We start from the raw sequence: 19,254 nt of genomic DNA on the forward strand, positions 1-19,254 counted from the left end.
AAACGAGATGGAGTTAATTGATATTTATAGGACATTCCATCCAAAAACAACAGAATACACATTTTTCTCAAGTGCTCATGGAACATTCTCCAGGATAAATCATATTTTGGGTCACAAATCAAGCCTTGGTAAATTTAAGAAAATTGAAATGGTATCAAGTATCTTTTCCGACCACAACGCGATGAGACTCGATATCAATTACAGGGGAAGATCTGCAAAAAATACAAACACATGGAGGCTAAACAATACACTACTTAATAACGAAGTGATCACTGAAGAAATCAAAGAGGAAATCAAAAAATACCTAGAAACAAATGACAATGGAGACACGACGACTCAAAATCTATGGGATGCAGCAAAAGCAGTTCTAAGAGGGAAGTTTATAGCACTACAATCTTACCTTAAGAAACAGGAAACATCTCGAATAAACAACCTAACCTTGCACCTAAAGCAATTAGAGAAAGAAGAACAAAAAAACCCCAAAGTTAGCAGGAGGAAAGAAATCATAAAAATCAGATCAGAAATAAGTGAAAAAGAAATGAAGGACACAATAGCAAAGATCAGTAAAACTAAAAGCTGGTTCTTTGAAAGGATAAACAAAATTGATAAACCATTAGCCAGACTCATCAAGAAAAAAAAGGGAGAAGACTCAAATCAATAGAATTAGAAATGAAAAAGGAGAAGTGACAACTGACACTGCAGAAATACAAAAGATCATGAGAGATTACTACAAGCAACTCTATGCCAATAAAATGGACAACCTGGAAGAAATGGACAAATTCTTAGAAAGGCACAACCTGTCAAGACTGTATCAGGAAGAAATAGAAAATATGAACAGACCAATCACAAGCACTGAAATTGAAACTGTAATTAAAAATCTTCCAACAAGCAAAAGCCCAGGACCAGATGGCTTCACAGGCAAATTCTATCAAACATTTAGAGAAGAACTATCACCTATCCTTCTCAGACTCTTCCAAAATATAGCAGAGGGAGGAACACTCCCCAACTCATTCTACGAGGCCACCATCACCCTGATACCAAAAACAGACAAGGATGTCACAAAGAAAGAAAACTACAGGCCAATATCACTGATGAACATAGATGCAAAGATCCTCAACAAAATACTAACCAACAGAATCCAACAGCACATTAAATGGATCATACACCATGATCAAGTGGGGTTTATTCCAGTAATGCAAGGATTCTTCAATATACGCAAATCAATCAACATGATACACCATATTAACAAATTGAAGGAGAAAAACCATATGATCATCTCAATAGATGCAGAGAAAGCTTTTGACAAAATTCAACACCCATTTATGATAAAACCACTGCAGAAAGTAGGCATAGAGGGAACTTTCCTCAACATAATAAAGGCCATATATGACAAACCCACAGCCAACATCGTCCTCAATGGTGAAAAACTGAAAGCATTTCCACTAAGATCAGGAACAAGACAAGGTTGCCCACTCTCACCACTCTTATTCAACATAGTTTTGGAAGTTTTAGCCACAGCAATCAGAGAAGAAAAGGAAATAAAAGGAATCCAAATCGGAAAAGAAGAAGTAAAGTTGTCACTGTTTGCAGATGACATGATACTATACATAGAGAATCCTAAAGATGCTACCAGAAGACTACTAGAGCTAATCAATGAATTTGGTAAAGTGGCAGGATACAAAATTAATGCACAGAAATCTCTGGCATTCCTATACACTAAGGATGAAAAATCTGAAAGTGAAATCAAGAAAACACTCCCATTTACCATTGCAACAAAAAGAATAAAATATCTAGGAATAAACCTACCTAAGGAGACAAAAGACCTGTTTGCAGAAAATTATAAGACACTGATGAAAGAAATTAAAGATGATACAAATAGATGGAGAGATATACCATGTTCTTGGATGGTAGAATCAACATTGTGAAAATGACTCTACTACCCAAAGCAATCTACAGATTCAATGCAATCCCTATCAAACTACCACTGGCATTTTTCACAGAACTAGAACAAAAAATTTCACAATTTGTATGGAAACACAAAATCGAATAGCCAAAGCAATCTTGAGAACGAAAAATGGAGCTGGAGGAATCAGGCTTCCTGACTTCAGACTATACTACAAAGCTACAGTAATCAAGAAAGTATGGTACTGGCACAAAAACAGAAATATAGATCAATGGAACAGGATAGAAAGCCCAGAGATAAACCCATGCACATATGGTCACCTTATCTTTGACAAAGGAGGCATAAATGTACAGTGGAGAAAGGACAGCCTATTCAATAAGTGGTGCTGGGAAAACTGGACAGCTACATGTAAAAGTATGAGATTAGATCACTCCCTAACACCATACACAAAAATAAGCTCAAAATGGATTAAAGACCTAAATGTAAGGCCAGAAACTATCAAACTCTTAGAGGAAAACATAGGCAGAACACTCTATGACATAAATCACAGCAAGGTCCTTTTTGACCCACCTCCTAGAGAAATGGAAATAAAAACAAAAGTAAACAAATGGGACCTCATGAAACTTAAAAGCTTTTGCGCGGCAAAGGAAACCATAAACAAGACCAAAAGACAACTCTCAGAATGGGAGAAAATATTTGCAAATGAAGCAACTGACAAAGGATTAATCTCCAAAATTTATAAGCAGCTCATGCAGCTTAATAACAAAAGAACAACCCAATCCAAAAATGGGCAGAAGACCTAAATAGACATTTCTCCAAAGAAGATATACAGAGTGCCAACAAACACATGAAAGAATGCTCAACATCACTAATCATTAGAGAAATGCAAATCAAAAATACAATGAGATATCATCTCACACCAGTCAGAATGGCCATCATCAAAAAATCTAGAATCAATAAATGCTGGAGAGGGTGTGGAGAAAAGGGAACCCTCTTACACTGTTGGTGGGAATGTAAATTGATACAGCCACTGTGGAGAACAGTATGGAGGTTCCTTAAAAAGCTACAAATAGAACTACCATATGACCCAGCAATTCCACTACTGGGCATATACCCTGAGAAAACCATAATTCAAAAAGAGTCATGTACCAAAATGTTCATTGCAGCTCTATTTACAATAGCCCAGAGATGGAAACAACCTAGATGGAAACAACCTAAGTGTCCATCATCGGATGAATGGATAAAGAAGATGTGGCACATATATACAATGGAATATTACTCAGCCATAAAAAGAGACGAAATTGAGCTATTTGTAATGAGGTGGATAGACCTAGAGTCTGTCATACAGAGTGAAGTAAGTCAGAAAGAGAGAGACAAATACCATATGCTAACACATATATATGGAATTTAAGAAAAAAAAATGTCATGAAAAACCTAGGGGTGAAACAGGAATAAAGACACAGACTTACTAGAGAATGGACTTGAGGCTATGGGGAGGGGGAAGGGTAAACGGTGACAAAGCGATAAAGAGGCATGGACATATATACACTACCAAACGTAAGGTAGATAGCTAGTGGGAAGCAGCCGCATAGCACAGGGAGATCAGCTCGGTGCTTGGTGACCGCCTGGAGGGGTGGGATAGGGAGGGTGGGAGGGAGGGAGATGCAAGCGGGAAGAGATATGGGAATATATGTATATATATAACTGATTCATTTTGTTGTGAAGCTGAAACTAACATACCATTGTAAAGCAATTATACTCCAATAAAGATGTTAAAAAAAATCCAGTTAAAGCCTAAGAAACAGAAAAAAAAAAAGAAAAGGCAGATAAAGGAGCTATGACAGTGGGAAGTGGTTAATCAAGAAAGTTTACTGGAGGAGATACTCTGGTAAAATCTGATGAAAGAAGAATATAGGTAGTAGAGATAGGGGAGAAGGCATTCTAGACCTGACTCAGATTTGGACTTGTGGTTCCATAAGAGATGTAATGAATTAATATAATGTCTAGTCCAGTTCTCTGAGTCGTCATAAATCAGTGAGGATGAATTCTCTGCCTCCTTTTGTGGTGATTGACCTGGGGTACGAGTGAGAAGGAAAGTGCATAGGAACAATTTGCTTACTCTCTACAGTAAAATAGGGCTCTAAGAAGCTACCTGGTTTAGTCATTTCAAGACGCAGAATGGTATTATATTTCTCATAGAGAAAGGTAATACCTTCTAACTACCAAGGCAACACTTTCCACTCACTTTTCAGAGGTTGTAATGTATCTCTGTGGCAGCCAATAGCAATTGCTGCTCTAAGGTTGATTGTTCCACCCTAGAACATCAGTTTCGGAAGAAAACTCATTCCTTTCTTAGCTACAGTGGCATAGATGAGACCCAAGTTCAAGCTATCCAAGAAAGAAAGAAACCTGTGCATTTTCTAAAGGAGATAAGATGAAAACAACCAGGGTTTAAGCCCCATCTAGTCTTTTTTTAAACATCTTTACTGGGGTATAATTCCTTTACAATGGTGTGTTAGTTTCTGCTTTATAACAAAGCAAATCAGTTATACATATACATATGTCCCCATATCTCTTCCCTTTTGCGTCTCCCTCCCTCCCACCCTCCCTATCCCACCCCTCTAGGTGGTCACAAACCATCAAGCTGATCTCCCTGTGCTATGCGGCCGCTTCCAACTAGTTATCTATTTTATGTTTGGTAGTGTATATATGTCAATGCCACTCTATCACTTTGTCCCAGCTTACCCTTCCCCTCCCTGTATCCTCAACTCCATTCTCTAGTAGGTCTGCATCTTTATTCCCGTCTTGCCCCTGGCTCTTCATGACCTTTTTTTTTTTTTCTTTTTTAGATTCCATATATATGTGCTAGCATACAGTATTTGTTTTTCTCTTTCTGATTTACTTCACTCTGTACGACAGTCTCTAGGTCAATCCACCTCACTACAAATAATTCCATTTCATTCCTCTTTATGGCTGAGTAATATTCCATTGTATATATGTACCACATCTTCTTTATCCATTCACCTGTCGATGGGTATTTAGGTTGCTTCCGTGTACTGGCTACTGTAAATATAGAGCTGCAATGAACATTTTGGTACATGACTCATTTTGATTTATCGTTTTCTCAGGGTACATGCCCAGTAGTGGGCTTGCTGGGACGTATGGTAGTTTTATTTTTAGTTTTTTTAAGGAACCTCCATACTGTTCTCCATAGTGGCTGTATCAATTTACATTCCCACCAACAGTGCAAGAGTGTTCTCTTTTCTCCACACCCTCTCCAGCATTTCTTCTTTGTAGATATTTTAATGATGGTCATTCTGACCGGTGTGAGATGATATCTCATTGTAGTTTTAATTTGCATTTCTTTAATGATTAATGACGTTGAGCATTCTTTCATGTGTCTGTAGGCAATCTGTATAGCTTCTTTGGAGAAATGTCTAGTTAGGTCTTCTGCCCATTTTTGGATTGGGTTTTTTTTTTTTTTTTTTTTGATATTGAGCTGCATGAGTTGCTTGTATGTTTTGGAGATTAATCCTTTGTCAGTTGTTTCATTTGCTAATATTTCCCCCCATTCTGAGGGTTGTCTTTTGGTCTTGTTTATGGTTTCCTTTGCTGTGCAAAAGCTTTGAAGTTTCATTAGGTCCCATTTGTTGATTTTTGTTTTTATTTCCATTTCTTTAGGAGGTGGGTCAAAAAGCATCATGCTGTGATTTATGTCATAGAGTGTTCTGCCTATGTTTTCCTCTAAGAGTTTGATAGTTTCTGGCCTTACATTTAGGTCTTTAATCCATTTTCAGTTTATTTTTGTGTATGGTGTTAGGGAGTGTTCCAATTCCATGCTTTTACATGTACCTGTCCAGTTTTCCCAGCACCACTTATTGAAGAGGCTGTCTTTTCTCCACTGTATATTCTTGTCCCCTTTATCAAAGATGAGGTGACCATATGTGCATGGGTTTATCTCTGGACTTTCTATCCTGTTCCATTGATCTATATTTCTGTGTCTGTGCCAGTACCATACTGTCTTGATTACTGTAGCTTTGTAGTATAGTCTGAAGTTAGGGAGCCTGAGTCCTCCAGCTCCATTTTTCTTTCTCAAGATTGTTTTGGCTATTCGGGGTCTGTTGTGTTTCCATACAAATTGTGAAATTTTTTGTTCTAGTTCTGTGAAAAATGCCACTGGTAGTTTGATAGGGATTGCATTGAATCTGTAGATTGCTTTGGGTAGTAGAGTCATTTTCACAATGTTGATTCTTCAAATCCAAGAACATGGTATATCTCTCCATCTGTTTGTATCATCTTTAATTTCTTTCATTAGTGTCTTATAATTTTCTCCATACAGGTTTTTTGTCTCCTTAGATAGGTTTATTCCTAGATATTTTATTCTTTTTGTTGCAATGGTAAATGGGAGTGTTTTTTTAATTTCACTTTCAGATTTTTCATCATTAATGTATAGGAATGCAAGAGATTTCTGTGCATTAATTTTGTATCCTGGTACTTTGCCAAATTCATTGATTCACTCTAGTAGTTTTCTGGTAGCATCTTTAGGATTCTCTATGTATAGTATCATGTCATCTGCAAACAGTGACAACTTTACTTCTTCTTCTTCCAATTTGGACTCCTTTTATTTCCTTTTCTTCTCTGATTGCTGTGGCTAAAGAGGAAATCAGAAAATACCTAGAAACAAATGACAATGAAAACACAATGACCCAAAACCTATGGGATGCCGCAAAAGCAGTTCTAAGTGGGAAGTTTATAGCAATACAATCCTACCTTAAGAAACAAGAAACATCTCAAATAAATAATGTAACCTTACACCTAAAGCAATTAGAGAAAGAAAAACAAAAAAGAAACCCAAAGTTAGCAGAAGGAAAGAAATCATAAAGATCAGATCAGAAATAAATGAAAAAGAAATGAAGTAAATGATAGCAAGGATCAATAAAACTAAAAGCTGGTTCTTTGAGAAGATAAACAAAATTGATAAACCATTAGCCAGACTTATCAAGAAAAAAAAGGAGAAGACTCAAATCAACTGAATTAGAAATGAAAAAGGAGAAGTCACAACTGACACTGCAGAAATACAAAGGATCATGAGAGATTACTACAAGCAACTGTGTGCCAATAAAATGGACAACCTGAAAGAAATGGACAAATTCTTAGAAATGCACAACCTTCCGAGACTGAACCAGGAAGAAGCAGAAAATATGAACAGACCAGTCACAAGCACTGACATTGAAACTGTGATTAAAAATCTTCCAACAAACAAAAGCCCAGGACCAGAAGGTTTCACAGGCGAATTCCATCAAACATTTAGAGAAGAGCTAACGCCTATCCTTCTCAAACTCCTACAAAAAATAGCAGGGGGAGGAACACTCCCAAACTCCTTCTATGAGGCCACCATCACCCTGATACCAAAACCAGACAAGGATGTCACAAAGAAAGAAAACTACAGGCCAATATCACTGATAAACATAGATGCAAAAATCCTCAACAAAATACTAGCAAACAGAATCCAACAGCACATTAAAAGGATCATACACTATGATCAAGTGGGATTTACCCCAGGAATGCAAGGATTCTTTAATATACGCAAATCCATCAACGTGATACATCATATTAACAAACTGAAGGAGAAAAACCTATGATCATCTCAATAGATGCAGAGAAAGCTTTTGACAAAATTCAACACGCATTTATGATAAAAGCCCTCCAGAAAGTAGGCATAGAGGTAACTTTCCTCAACATAGTAAAGGCCATATATGACAAACCCACAGCCAACATCGTCCTCAATGGTGAAAAAGTGAAACCATTTCCACTAAGATCAGGAACAAGACAAGGTTACCTACTCTCACCACTATTATTCAACATACTTTTGGAAGTTTTAGCCACAACCATCTAGTCGTTAGAAGCAACTGAGCTGTCTGAGTTAGCTCCCTAGCTAAAGTCTGTGTTTGCCTCTTTCAGGAGTTGAATGCCCGCTGGAGGTCCTTGCAGAGGCTGGCAGAGGAACAGCGCCAATTGTTGGGCAGTGCCCATGCTGTCCAAATGTTTCACAGGTAAGAATTTTACCTGAAAAGCAATGCTACTCTAGAACCCACTCAAGAACTGCCAATTCTACTTAGCATAGTACATCCATAGCTATAAATTTAACCCTTCTTCCTGGAGAAAATCGGAAATCAGGCGCTTCAGTAGTAGATTCCTCATTTGGCACATAGGCTACTCCCAGACAACCAACTTCAATTTTCTAGTACCTAGGCTTGGGCCCTGGTACATACATAATTAGCAGTCTTTATATGTTTTCATAATAGTGAATGAAAATTGAAGTTGAAACAAGAGGTTTAAGTAATTACATTTCTGAACTAGAAGTAGACAGTAGAGGGCAAGAAACATCACATTGACTCTAACTGTTGATTCAACAATTTTTTTATGTTTGATTTCCAAATCTGTGTCTACACTAAGAAACACACACAACTAATTAAGCAAACAAGTGAATGAACAAGACTAATGAAAACCAAACACCCTTACTGTGTATAAATGTATTTTTGAATATTCAGAGAAGGGAAAACTGAAATTCAGACAGGTCTTGTTTAGAATGGCTTAGGATGGAAAATCATGAAATGTAACAGTTAAGCATGGAGCTTTGCCATCAGGCTAGCTGGTTGAAAGTTAGGCTCCACCATTTGGCAGTGGTATAACCTTGAAACAATAGTTAACTTCTTATTTTTTTTTTCTGCTTAGCCTCTTAAGCTTTAGTTTTCTCATATGTAAATGGGACTGGTAATAGTAACTAGGCCTCAAGTAGTTGTTGTAAAGATTAAATACACCTAAGTTCTAACACGTTACAAAGGATGATGATGATGGTAGTGATGACTTCTTTGTGAACTCAGCTAGTCTGCCTCTAGTATGCCTATTGTTCTTAAACTCTTCACTCTCGTGTACCAGAGAAGCAGATGACACCAAGGAACAGATTGAGAAGAAGTGCCAGGCCCTCAGTGCTGCTGACCCTGGCTCAGACTTGTTCAGTGTTCAGGCCCTTCAGCGACAGCATGAGGGCTTTGAGAGAGACCTCATACCCCTGGAGGAAAAGGTGAGACGTGCTTTTAAGCTTTTCCAACACGTTCATCTTCATATTTATACCTATTAATGTCCTTTTCTTTGGTTTTATTGTCGAGTCTCTTATTCTTATAGTTTTATCCTACTCCATACTTGTACTTTTATCCTATTCCATACTCATAATTTTACCTTGTCCCTAAGGCAAGTCCACTAAGAGGGCATGCCCCAGAACCATTCACATGGAGGGAAAACTTTTTAAATTGTTGAAAATTATAGTTGATTTACAATGTTGTGTTAATTACTGCTGTGCAGCAAAGTAATTCAGTTATACATATATATATATATATATATACATTCTTTTATTATAGTCTTTTCTATTATGGTTTATCATAGGATATTGAATATAGTTCTCTGTGCTATACAGTAGGACTTTATTGTTTATCCTTTCTATATAGAAAAGCTTGCATCTGCTAACCCCAACCTCCCATTCCATTCCTCCCCCAACCCCCTCCCCCTTGGCAACCACCAGTCTGTTCTCTATGTCCATCATTCTGTTTCTGTTTCATAGATAGGTTCATTTGTGTCATATTTTAGATTCCACATATAAATGATGTCATATGGTATTTGTCTTTCTCTTTCTGACTTACTTCACTTAGTATGATAATCTCTAGTTGCATCCATGTTGCTGCAAAGGGCATTATTTCATTCCTTTTTATGGCTGAGTAATATTCCTTTATATACATACCACATCTTCTTTATCCATTCATCTGTCAATGGACATTTAGTTTGTTTCCGTGCCTTGGCTATTGTAAATGGTGCTGCTGTGAACATAGGGGTGCAAGTATCTTTTGAATTATAGATTTGTCTGGATATATGCCCAGGGGTGGGATTGCTGGATCATAGGGTAATTCTATTTTTAGTTTTCTGAGGAACCTCCAAACTGTTTTCCACAGTGGTTGCACCAAATTACATTGAGGGAAAATATATTGTAAATGAACTTCCAACTATCTAAGTACCTCTTTAGTGAGTTCCAGTAGGCCAGAACTTACCAACGTTAGTTGGAGGTCAGCAGCCTCAGATAAATAGGAAATGGCCAGGTCTATGCCTTAGTATGGTACAGAGTTTCCTTAGCAAGGGATTGAAGGAGATTAATCCTACTCTGACCAAAAAATGAACTCTAGAGCTTGCCAAATACACTCTGGAAAAATCAGAGACATCATAGAACTTGCATTATCATGTAAAGCAAAAAGAAGCACAGAAAATGTCTACATTGAAAAGATTTTCACATTAAAAATTAGACACTTGCCACCAACCAAGTCAATCACCCTACCTGATAGCCTTCTTATATATTTATTTATTTGTTTGTTTGTTTATTTATTTTTACAAAGGCTTATTCTTAAATGTACAATATTTTATAAAGTAGCAAGGTGTTCTTGTACCTCATTGAAGTCTATTTGAGGAAGGAGCACCACCGGGGCTTGAAACTCTTCCTTTGTTAGGATTCAGGTGCGACTCCAGGCTGATTGTCAGAGCTCTTGACTTCCTAGGTGGCTGTATTGGGGGAGACAGCAGATCGGCTCAGTGAGTCCCACCCAGATGCCACCGATGACCTGCAAAGGCAGCGACTGGAGCTGAATCAGGCCTGGGATGACCTGCTGGGGCTTACGGAGGAACGTAAGGAGAACCTACAGGAGGACCTAAAATTCTTCCTGTTCCTCAGCCAGGCCAGGTAAAGCTCCAGAGGCAGACTTCCACCAGGTGGGGTGGGCAATTTCCAAGTCTGGCCCATGAGTGGAGCATCTAGGAGCAGTCTATGTACAGGTGCTCTTCACTGCTGGGTTTGGAGTGTACCTCTAGGTCCAGATTGTACCTCCGGTAAGGCACAAAATTCTCATTTTCAATATTTCAAGCCAATTCCTTCAAACTGAAATATTTCAGTTTGAAGGAATGTGAGATTATCTATGCCAATTAAGTAAGTTTCTATAGAGTGTATACTATATATAGGGTGCTATAGCAGGAATTACAGGATATGGGGGGGGGGAGTAGTCTACTGGAGAAGCAAAGAAGAATACAGATAACCATGGTAGAACATAATACATCCCAAAACACACATCCTAACAAATAGATGGAACTATGCAAACAAAAGTGTGAGAATAAGAAAGGTACAGAATATCCATGATGTGGGGACAGCTAGAGCCTGGGTTTTGTATGTCACAGGGGTAAGGAGAACTAGCAAGAGATAAACTCAGAAATGTTAAAATTAAGTCCTGGAGAAGTTTCACTGCCTTGCTAAAGACTTTAGACATTATCACGTTTTAGCAAATATGCACTTTATCTGTGGAACAGTTCTCACATTCTGCCCCATCATATCAGTCTGCTGAGAGGATCATTTAGAATTGAGTGTTCAGGAAGTAGTAGTTTGCAATGCAACACTTTTGAAGAAAAAAGGGGGCAACTTTGGCAAATGATTGCAGTTGCCCTTGGCAAACCCCTCCCCAATTCAGGGTCTCTGGAAAGCTATAGTTTTTCATACAGTATAAATAAATAGCATCCATACTCATTCCCCCAAATCATATATATGCTCATCTATCTCTGTATATATAGGTTCTGCCTGTAATTAAGATTCCAAGTTAAATGCTGCCTCTTTCTCTTTATGAAGTCTTACTCTTCAATGTTTCAAAAGTAATATCCCCACCCTCAGAGCAACTCTAACACCTTATTTTATCTCTTTAGGACAGTCTTGCTTTTTAGTACTTTTTAAAAACATGTATTAGTGTCTATGTTTTGTTTGCTTTTTTTTTCTTCTTTCAATATAAAGTGTGAGCTCCTGGAAGGCACAAATGTATCTCTTTCACAATGTTTGGTGCGTAGTAAACACCCAATAAAACTTAATTGTTTAAATAAGTGAATAAATAAGTTTACAAAAGAAGAGACCATTTTGTCCTAAAGCTACTGATTCCTATTTAGCAAACAAGAGCAAGGGCATTCTTCATGAGATGCTTAATCTGACCATCATATATAATTTTTTAAGTCAGTGCATTATTATTTGACATTTACCATCTGGAGCAGATGGACTTGAGCTCTCCTTGCCTAATTTCTTGACTGCTAAAAGAGTGGGAAATGGCCCTGATTTAGTCAATAGCACAGGAGTAGGGGGTGGGGGTGCTATGTGTGTGTATGTGTTGGACAGAATCATGTACTGGATTCTATCGGGAATAAAAGTAAGAAGAAAGACATGCCTTCCCTGAGATTCTATACTAAAATAGATCTTTAAACCCAAGATCTATCCACTTTAAAGGAACAGGACTTGTTAGGAGTAATGGAATATGTACCAGTCCAGGATTCCAGTGTCTGGGTTCTACTCCAGATGTCTGCTTTTAGTTTTAGCACATGGGCAAATTGCTTACATTCTCTAGGCCAACTTCTGCATCTCCAAAATGGAAAGAAAAGAATTCCCAGAATTCTACACAAAATTATTGCAAGAATCAAAAGAGATAATAAGTGAAGAAAATTTCAAAGGCAAGGGAATGCTATTATTAAGTTAGAAAGTGAAAACAACAAGTCTAAAATTTGTGAAGTATATAAACTTGATAGAAAATACTGATATGGAAATGTTTTCTAGAGGAGAAAAAGCCCAAGGACGGACAGTTCTATAGCAAGTTACAAGGTTCTCTTGTCAATATGTCTCTTTCTCTAGGGACCAACAGAATTGGCTCAGTGGCATTGGTGGCATGGTATCATCCCAGGAGCTAGCTGAGGATTTAACTGGCACAGAGATCATGATAGAGCGACACCAGGTACGGTTACAAAAGCCGTAGTCCCTGATCACATGACCTCACGACCTTCCCTCATTTTACAACTTTGGTGAGATGTCACTGGCCTCCACAGTCTCTGCCCCCTTTTTGCCACAGGAGCATCTTGCTGAAATGGAGGCCGAGGCTCCCACCTTCCAAGCCTTAGAAGACTTCGGTACAGATCTTATAAGCAGTGGGCACCGTGCCAGCCCTAAAATTGAAGAAGAACTTCAAGCTGTCAAACTAGAGAGAGATGAGTTGGAGAAAGCTTGGGAACAACGCAAGAAGATGCTAGATCAGTGTCTTGAATTGCAGGTACTGAAAATTCCCAATCATTAGGCAGGATTAGCTGCACTCTGTTTCATCTATGCAATTTTATGTGGTTAATACAGGTGCTTATTTCTCTGGACTTCCATGGTGAAAGCATAAGGGCATCTCTTGATTATTTGACATTGTATTTCCTGCTCTGTAGACTGTTCATTGTGGTGTTCTTTACTCCTTATTCCTGTTAAAAAAGCCAAACAAAATAGGGGTCAGTCCCAGGGCATGGGGGCATAAAATTGGGTGATTATACTTTATTGATTGATTGAGGGTTTGATTGATTGTGTTTTATTGAGAACCTACTGTGTGCAGGGCCCTGGGAACACAAAGATTAGTAAGATAGTGTCCCTTTCCTAAAAGTAATGAAATTAGACATGTAGGCAGATCATTCTCATACAGTAAGATAATTACTGATAAAATGTATGAGTGTTTTGAGATTATGGCAGATGGAGTGATTAACGCTTTTGAGGGAAGGGAGTGAAAGTGTCACAGGTTACCCTAAAAAATAGTGTTTACCAGAGTCCTAAAGAAATAACCAGCCAGTATTTATGTATAGGATATGGGAAATAGTGAGAGTATTTCCTATACTCCAAGGATGGAGTATAGCTTATATGAGATATATAGAGATATATAGCTCATATATACTTATATGAGAGTATAGCTTATATGAGAACATAAAACATGTTTTCAGGGAAGAGTAAAAGGTCTAGTATATCTAAGATTTATGGTATAAATGTTTCTTGGAAGAATATTGGCACACCTTACAGGGTCCCTTATATCAATATCACAGGAGACTGGGGAGATAATTTCCTCTGTCCACCTGGAATGAATATATCATATACGTTCAACTTTATTCCCCATAGTTTTTCCGAGGGAACTGTGATCAGGCTGAGAGCTGGATGGTGGTACGTGAGAATTACCTAAGGTCAGATGATAAGGGTTCCTTAGACAGTCTGGAGGCCTTGATGAAGAAACGTGACGATTTGGACAAAGCAATCACTGCCCAGGTAATAACAACTAACATAAGAACTCCAATAATAGCTATTAGTAATAATAACAGAAATTCTACACATGTTTGTGGTTTATACTTATTTTAATTCCCATTTGATTCTTAGAGAAAACTCTGAAGTAGGCAGGGCACATGGTGGCTTAGTCTTAGCCAAGTCGCATGGGACACTGGACTTTTTACTTTAAATCCAGCTTTTTAAAACTTGACTTTTAAAATTGGAAGCTATTTTATATACTGCCTAACATCCCATCCAATGTGGGAATCATCTTCTACAATGGCCATGGGAAGTGTCTCTTCTATAGGGAACTCAGCACCATACTGAGATGGGAAGTAGCTCATTTCAGTATCATTATTGTTTCTCCTCTTGTTGAGTTAAAACCCACCTCCCCATAAGGCATTTACCTTTTGGCCTTGGTTTTGTTTCCCTTTGTGAAGCCATAAAGATATCACCGACCTTTTCTAGGAGGGAGTCTGGGATTGCATGAAGGGCCTAATTTCCATGCATCTGGGCTTTTTCTCTTTCTTTTTTCTAGGAAAAGAAGATCACTGAACTAGAACTTTTTGCTGAGCAGCTCATAGCTGATGACCACTATGCCCAGGAAGAGATTGCTGCTCGGCGCCAACGGGTACTAGACAGGTCAGGCCCGAGCAATTGTTTTGTGAGTTATAGGTAGATGTAGCAAAGCGGCCTCTTTGTTAACACTGAGGATGGTGGTAACACTGAGCTCTCATTTCTAAATGCCTAAAACTATCTTGAAAATTTGGGAAATGTTCTGATCTAGACTCATAAAATGAAAGACTTGGAAGTTACCTTAGAAATTACCTGACAATCACTTTATTTTATATCTGAAAATAATGAGACTGTGTTATATATAACATATGAATATATAATAATATAAATATAATATGTAATACATAAGGAAATATATGAATAAATAATATATAACTATGTTTATATATATGACATAGAAATATATAAATAATGAGAGAAGAAAGGGCAGGTAAGCAAATAAGAAGATTCATGAATATGGCATCAAAGCTTGGTGGAAGGGTAGAGGACAGAGAGTAATCTAGCCCTGACTTCCAGATGGAAGGCTCTCAAAGAACAGCTGATTGCTGAGCGAACGAAACTTGGAGACTATGCTGACCTAAAACAATTCTACCATGACCTCAAGGACCAAGAAGAATGGATCAGTGAGATGCTGCCCATAGCCTGTGATGAATCTTACAAAGACCCCACCAACATTCAGGCAAGTTCAAGATAAGAATCTTGGAAAACTTCAACATACTCAGATTGTTGGATGAATGGTCGCCTTGTGATACTGAACACTTCCTTACTGTTCAGAGCACTGTCACTGCCTTCAGGGACTTCTGAGTCTAATGTGGAGTGAGTTCTTCAGAAGTTATCATCACCTTGGTTATGATAGAAATGCTAACTCTTCCTTTTAAACAGAATTTATCTCATCTTGCTTCCTAAATTAGGTGGTAATTTAGTTTCTGCTTTCCCTTCAGAGAAAATATCTGAAGCACAAGACCTTTGAAAATGAGGTCTATGGCCGAGCTGAGCAGGTGAAAGGAGTCATCACCTTGGGGAACACTCTGATTGAGAGGAGGGCATGTGATGGCAATGAAGAGACCATGAAGGTAGGTCCTGCTCACAATGGGTTTTGGGCTACAAAGGCACACAAAGAGAAATCTTTTATACTCTTTCAATGTTTTCATGTGTAGGGATATGGAATATGTTTCATAGTTAATTGTCTTCCCTTTGATTTTTGCACAAAGGAGGAGGAAAATAGTGATGCTCAGACCTTATCACTTCCATCATACTCAGTACCTTGACCTCCAAGAAAGCTTTAGACTTAATTCCTATGTGTTATCATGCTTGCCTTATATTTTCTATCCCTACTACCAAGAGCTTTGATATTTAGGCATCAGCCTCCGTAATCAGCCCATGACCCTTTATTCAAAATTTCTTCTAACACCTCCCGTTGCTTTCTCAGATTTAAACCAGCATAACTGATTTAAAATATCAATATATAAGATTCCAGTACTGGCAGATTTTGACTACACCCTAACTCCAGAGCCTCCCTACGTTATCCTTTCAAGTTGTCACAGGACCCTAGACACCATAATGACCACTCAATTTTGGGAGGCTAGGGTCAAGTAGAAGAGTTGGAGAAAAACTGGGACTACTTGTTTGAGAGAACAATTGACAAAGGACAGAAGCTCAACGAAGCTAGTCGCCAGCAGAGGTTCAACACAGGCATCCGGGACTTTGAGTTCTGGCTCTCAGAGGTAATTATACCTGGAAATGGTATGGGCATGGGATCTTAATAAATACTTGTCAGATAAACAGACTTTTGCATGAACAATTTCCTTGACTCTTCTTGGGAAAAGTTGGGGGATGTATTTGCTAATCTTGGTCTCCTTAAAGACAGCTTGCATCTGACAGCTTTATTTGTTTATCCTTCCATTCCCAGGCAGAGACACTGCTGTCCATGAAAGATCACGCCAGGGATTTGGCTTCGGCAGGAAACTTGCTAAAGAAGCATCAGCTATTGGAAACAGAGATGTTGGCCCGAAAGGTTAAGTAGTGTTGGAATCCCACTCCTCTGGCCAGAATGGAAATGTTTGTGACTTTTCTGTCTCCTGTCTTAGGAGTCCATTTGAGAACATAGGCTTGCAAAACTGAACTTAGTGTTCTCATCCATCAGTCATTATAATCAGGTCAAGTCCATGGGCTTCAGAACCATTAACCTATTTTCATTAAATTATATTGAATAGATTCTAAGACTCCAAGAAGTAGATCCTAAAAATGATCTTGTTTACTTTTTAATGACCTATGTATATAAACTCACTCTCTTCCAAAGCTGAATATCTGATCTGGTCTTTGAGAGAAAATAGAATTTTATTTTACAGAACAACTGGAAAAAAAAATAGGGGACACATGCTGTGGAGTTGAACTATAAATACACTCTGAAAATTCTATGGAGCATTCCAGTTGTATCCTAATATCAAGCATAGATGTGTCCTGAGAGCTGTAATAAACATTCAGACAGGTGCTCATTTCACACTGGAGCATTGTATATTATCGGTTTTATTGGGTAACACAGATACCCACAGAAAGGGCAAGAAGTCAAAGGGTTCTAAGTTCAGTTTCAGGACTTGATGATATTCCCTGTGACATCACTAGGCGGCAGACTTAGAATGCAAAGAGACACAGAAGAAGGCTGTGTTCTGGGTGGGATCAGCCTAAGAATATTACCAATAGAGTAGCTTCTTCTTGAATATTTCAATCCATCAATCTGTGTCATATTCTGCACTGTGAAAAGATAGTTCTGCGGAGACACAGCATTGTTCACCAAGGTCTTATTTTCCATATCGGGAGAGGAAGAAAATACAGGGGAAAACATCAGAAGGCCAAATGTATAGTTCGAATAATGTAGCCATGCTATCCATTATTTCCTCTGGTCTTGCCCTTATCCAAACTGAGTTAAAAGAGCATAAGGTCAAATTCATTATCTTCAAAAATGATCTATTTGACCCAGTCTTTGAACTTGAACTAGTAGTGGTTAAAGTCCAGGGTCTACTTAATACCTATACTATACTATTCACTGAGGACACTTGGGCTTTCTAGGATGCACTCAAGGACCTGAATACGTTGGCTGAAGATCTGATCTCCAGCGGGACTTTCAATACTGACCAGATTGTGGAGAAAAGGGATAATGTCAACGAGCGCTTCCTGAATGTCCAGAAATTGGCAGCTGAACACCATGAGAAACTGAAAGAGGCCTATGCCTTATTCCAGTTCTTCCAGGACCTAGACAATGAGGAATTCTGGATAGAGTATGTACTGCCAGCTCACATTGCATGGCTAGTCCAAGAAAATAGATAATCCACCAAACATGTTCTTATTTGATGCTGAAATGAAATACATAGTTGCTTCTTGCAGTTCGCATTATTTCTTAATCATGTCTGCCTTAGCCTGAAATGAACATTGGTTTTATTTTTCCCAAATTTTTTCACTGTACGCAGGCAGAAGGAGACAGGCATGGAGGGAGTGGGGAGCAGTTCATATACATTCTGGGAGGAAAATTAAGAAACTGTATATATTTTTTTTGGAAAGAATGTGTAATGCTCATTCTGAATGAGACAGCTGAGCATTTACAACTTATCAGACTGATGAGATCTTTGTCATGATTCTTTCTGTATCTTGTGTATCTATTGTAATATGCCACTGAACTTGACACTGGCATAAAATGTTACATAGTACCTGCTATGGTATTATTGCTAATTCTACTTTTGTTATAAAAAATGTGATTGGAAAATCTTAGAAATTAAATTATTTGCCCTACTTCCACCCTGCCTCATCATGTTCCTCTTCTACAAGCCTGCTGATTCTTACTTGTAATCAATGAATTAGAGGAAAAAAATGTGCATAGGGCAACTAGTAGGATATTTTTGAACCTTTTTAGAAATAGTAAGATGATATAATCTTGTCTACGATGTCTTTTACCATGCTTCATGGTGATATACAAACATTTTACGCTCAGAACCTATCCAACGGCCATGATTCCTATAATGTCCCTCTTTATACCTATTTTACCTAAATTAGTTACTGATATTAATAGACAAAAATGACAAAGGTCATATATGCATATATGTTTGTATATGTATATATGTAGGTATGTGTGTCTCTAATTTTCACATTTTTTGAAAGAGAAACATTACTGTAAGTTATGGAGAATATACACACATAGACAGGCAAAGGAAGTAATGGGAAGGCTGTTACGGCTATGCATATGGTAGAGATCAGCATGTTATTTTAACTTGTATTGCCATCAGTCAGATATTTTGCTGAAAGCCTCTGCCTCTAATTAACTTTGTGATTAATGACACCACCGTGTTCCAGAATTTACCCCCACCCCACCCCCAGCCAAACACACACTCTTAGAAAACCTTCATTTTAGGATGACCTCAGATGTCTAAAGTCTATATTTTTTGTTTTTTCCTTGGTCTTAGGGAGAAGTTGGTACGAGTGCGATCCCAGGATTATGGGAGGGATCTGCAGGGGGTTCAGAACTTACTGAAGAAGCACAAACGCCTAGAAGGGGAGTTGGTGGCACATGAACCCATCATCCAGGTAGGAATATGAAACCTGAAAAGACTGGGGTAAT

At 38.1% G+C, this 19,254-nt stretch overlaps 1 protein-coding gene across 1 annotated transcript in view; it reads left to right on the forward strand.

Moving 5' to 3' along the window:
- SPTA1 (spectrin alpha, erythrocytic 1) overlaps positions 1–19,254 on the forward strand; it is a gene marked incomplete at both ends in the record, with an annotated part of 72,763 nt that overhangs the window by 36,044 nt on the left and 17,465 nt on the right. Inside the window, 13 exons of the mRNA XM_082833191.1 lie at positions 7,865–7,956; positions 8,843–8,987; positions 10,501–10,682; positions 12,651–12,750; positions 12,865–13,062; positions 13,932–14,075; positions 14,611–14,714; positions 15,165–15,327; positions 15,590–15,721; positions 16,235–16,372; positions 16,558–16,662; positions 17,715–17,923; positions 19,100–19,220. Coding sequence (XP_082689317.1) covers positions 7,865–7,956; positions 8,843–8,987; positions 10,501–10,682; positions 12,651–12,750; positions 12,865–13,062; positions 13,932–14,075; positions 14,611–14,714; positions 15,165–15,327; positions 15,590–15,721; positions 16,235–16,372; positions 16,558–16,662; positions 17,715–17,923; positions 19,100–19,220 — 1,833 coding nt within the window. The remainder of the gene's footprint in view (positions 1–7,864; positions 7,957–8,842; positions 8,988–10,500; positions 10,683–12,650; positions 12,751–12,864; positions 13,063–13,931; positions 14,076–14,610; positions 14,715–15,164; positions 15,328–15,589; positions 15,722–16,234; positions 16,373–16,557; positions 16,663–17,714; positions 17,924–19,099; positions 19,221–19,254) is intronic.

Source organism: Leucopleurus acutus (genome assembly GCF_964270905.1).
Source record: "Leucopleurus acutus genome assembly, chromosome: 2".
Taxonomy (NCBI): Eukaryota; Metazoa; Chordata; class Mammalia; order Artiodactyla; family Delphinidae; genus Leucopleurus; species Leucopleurus acutus.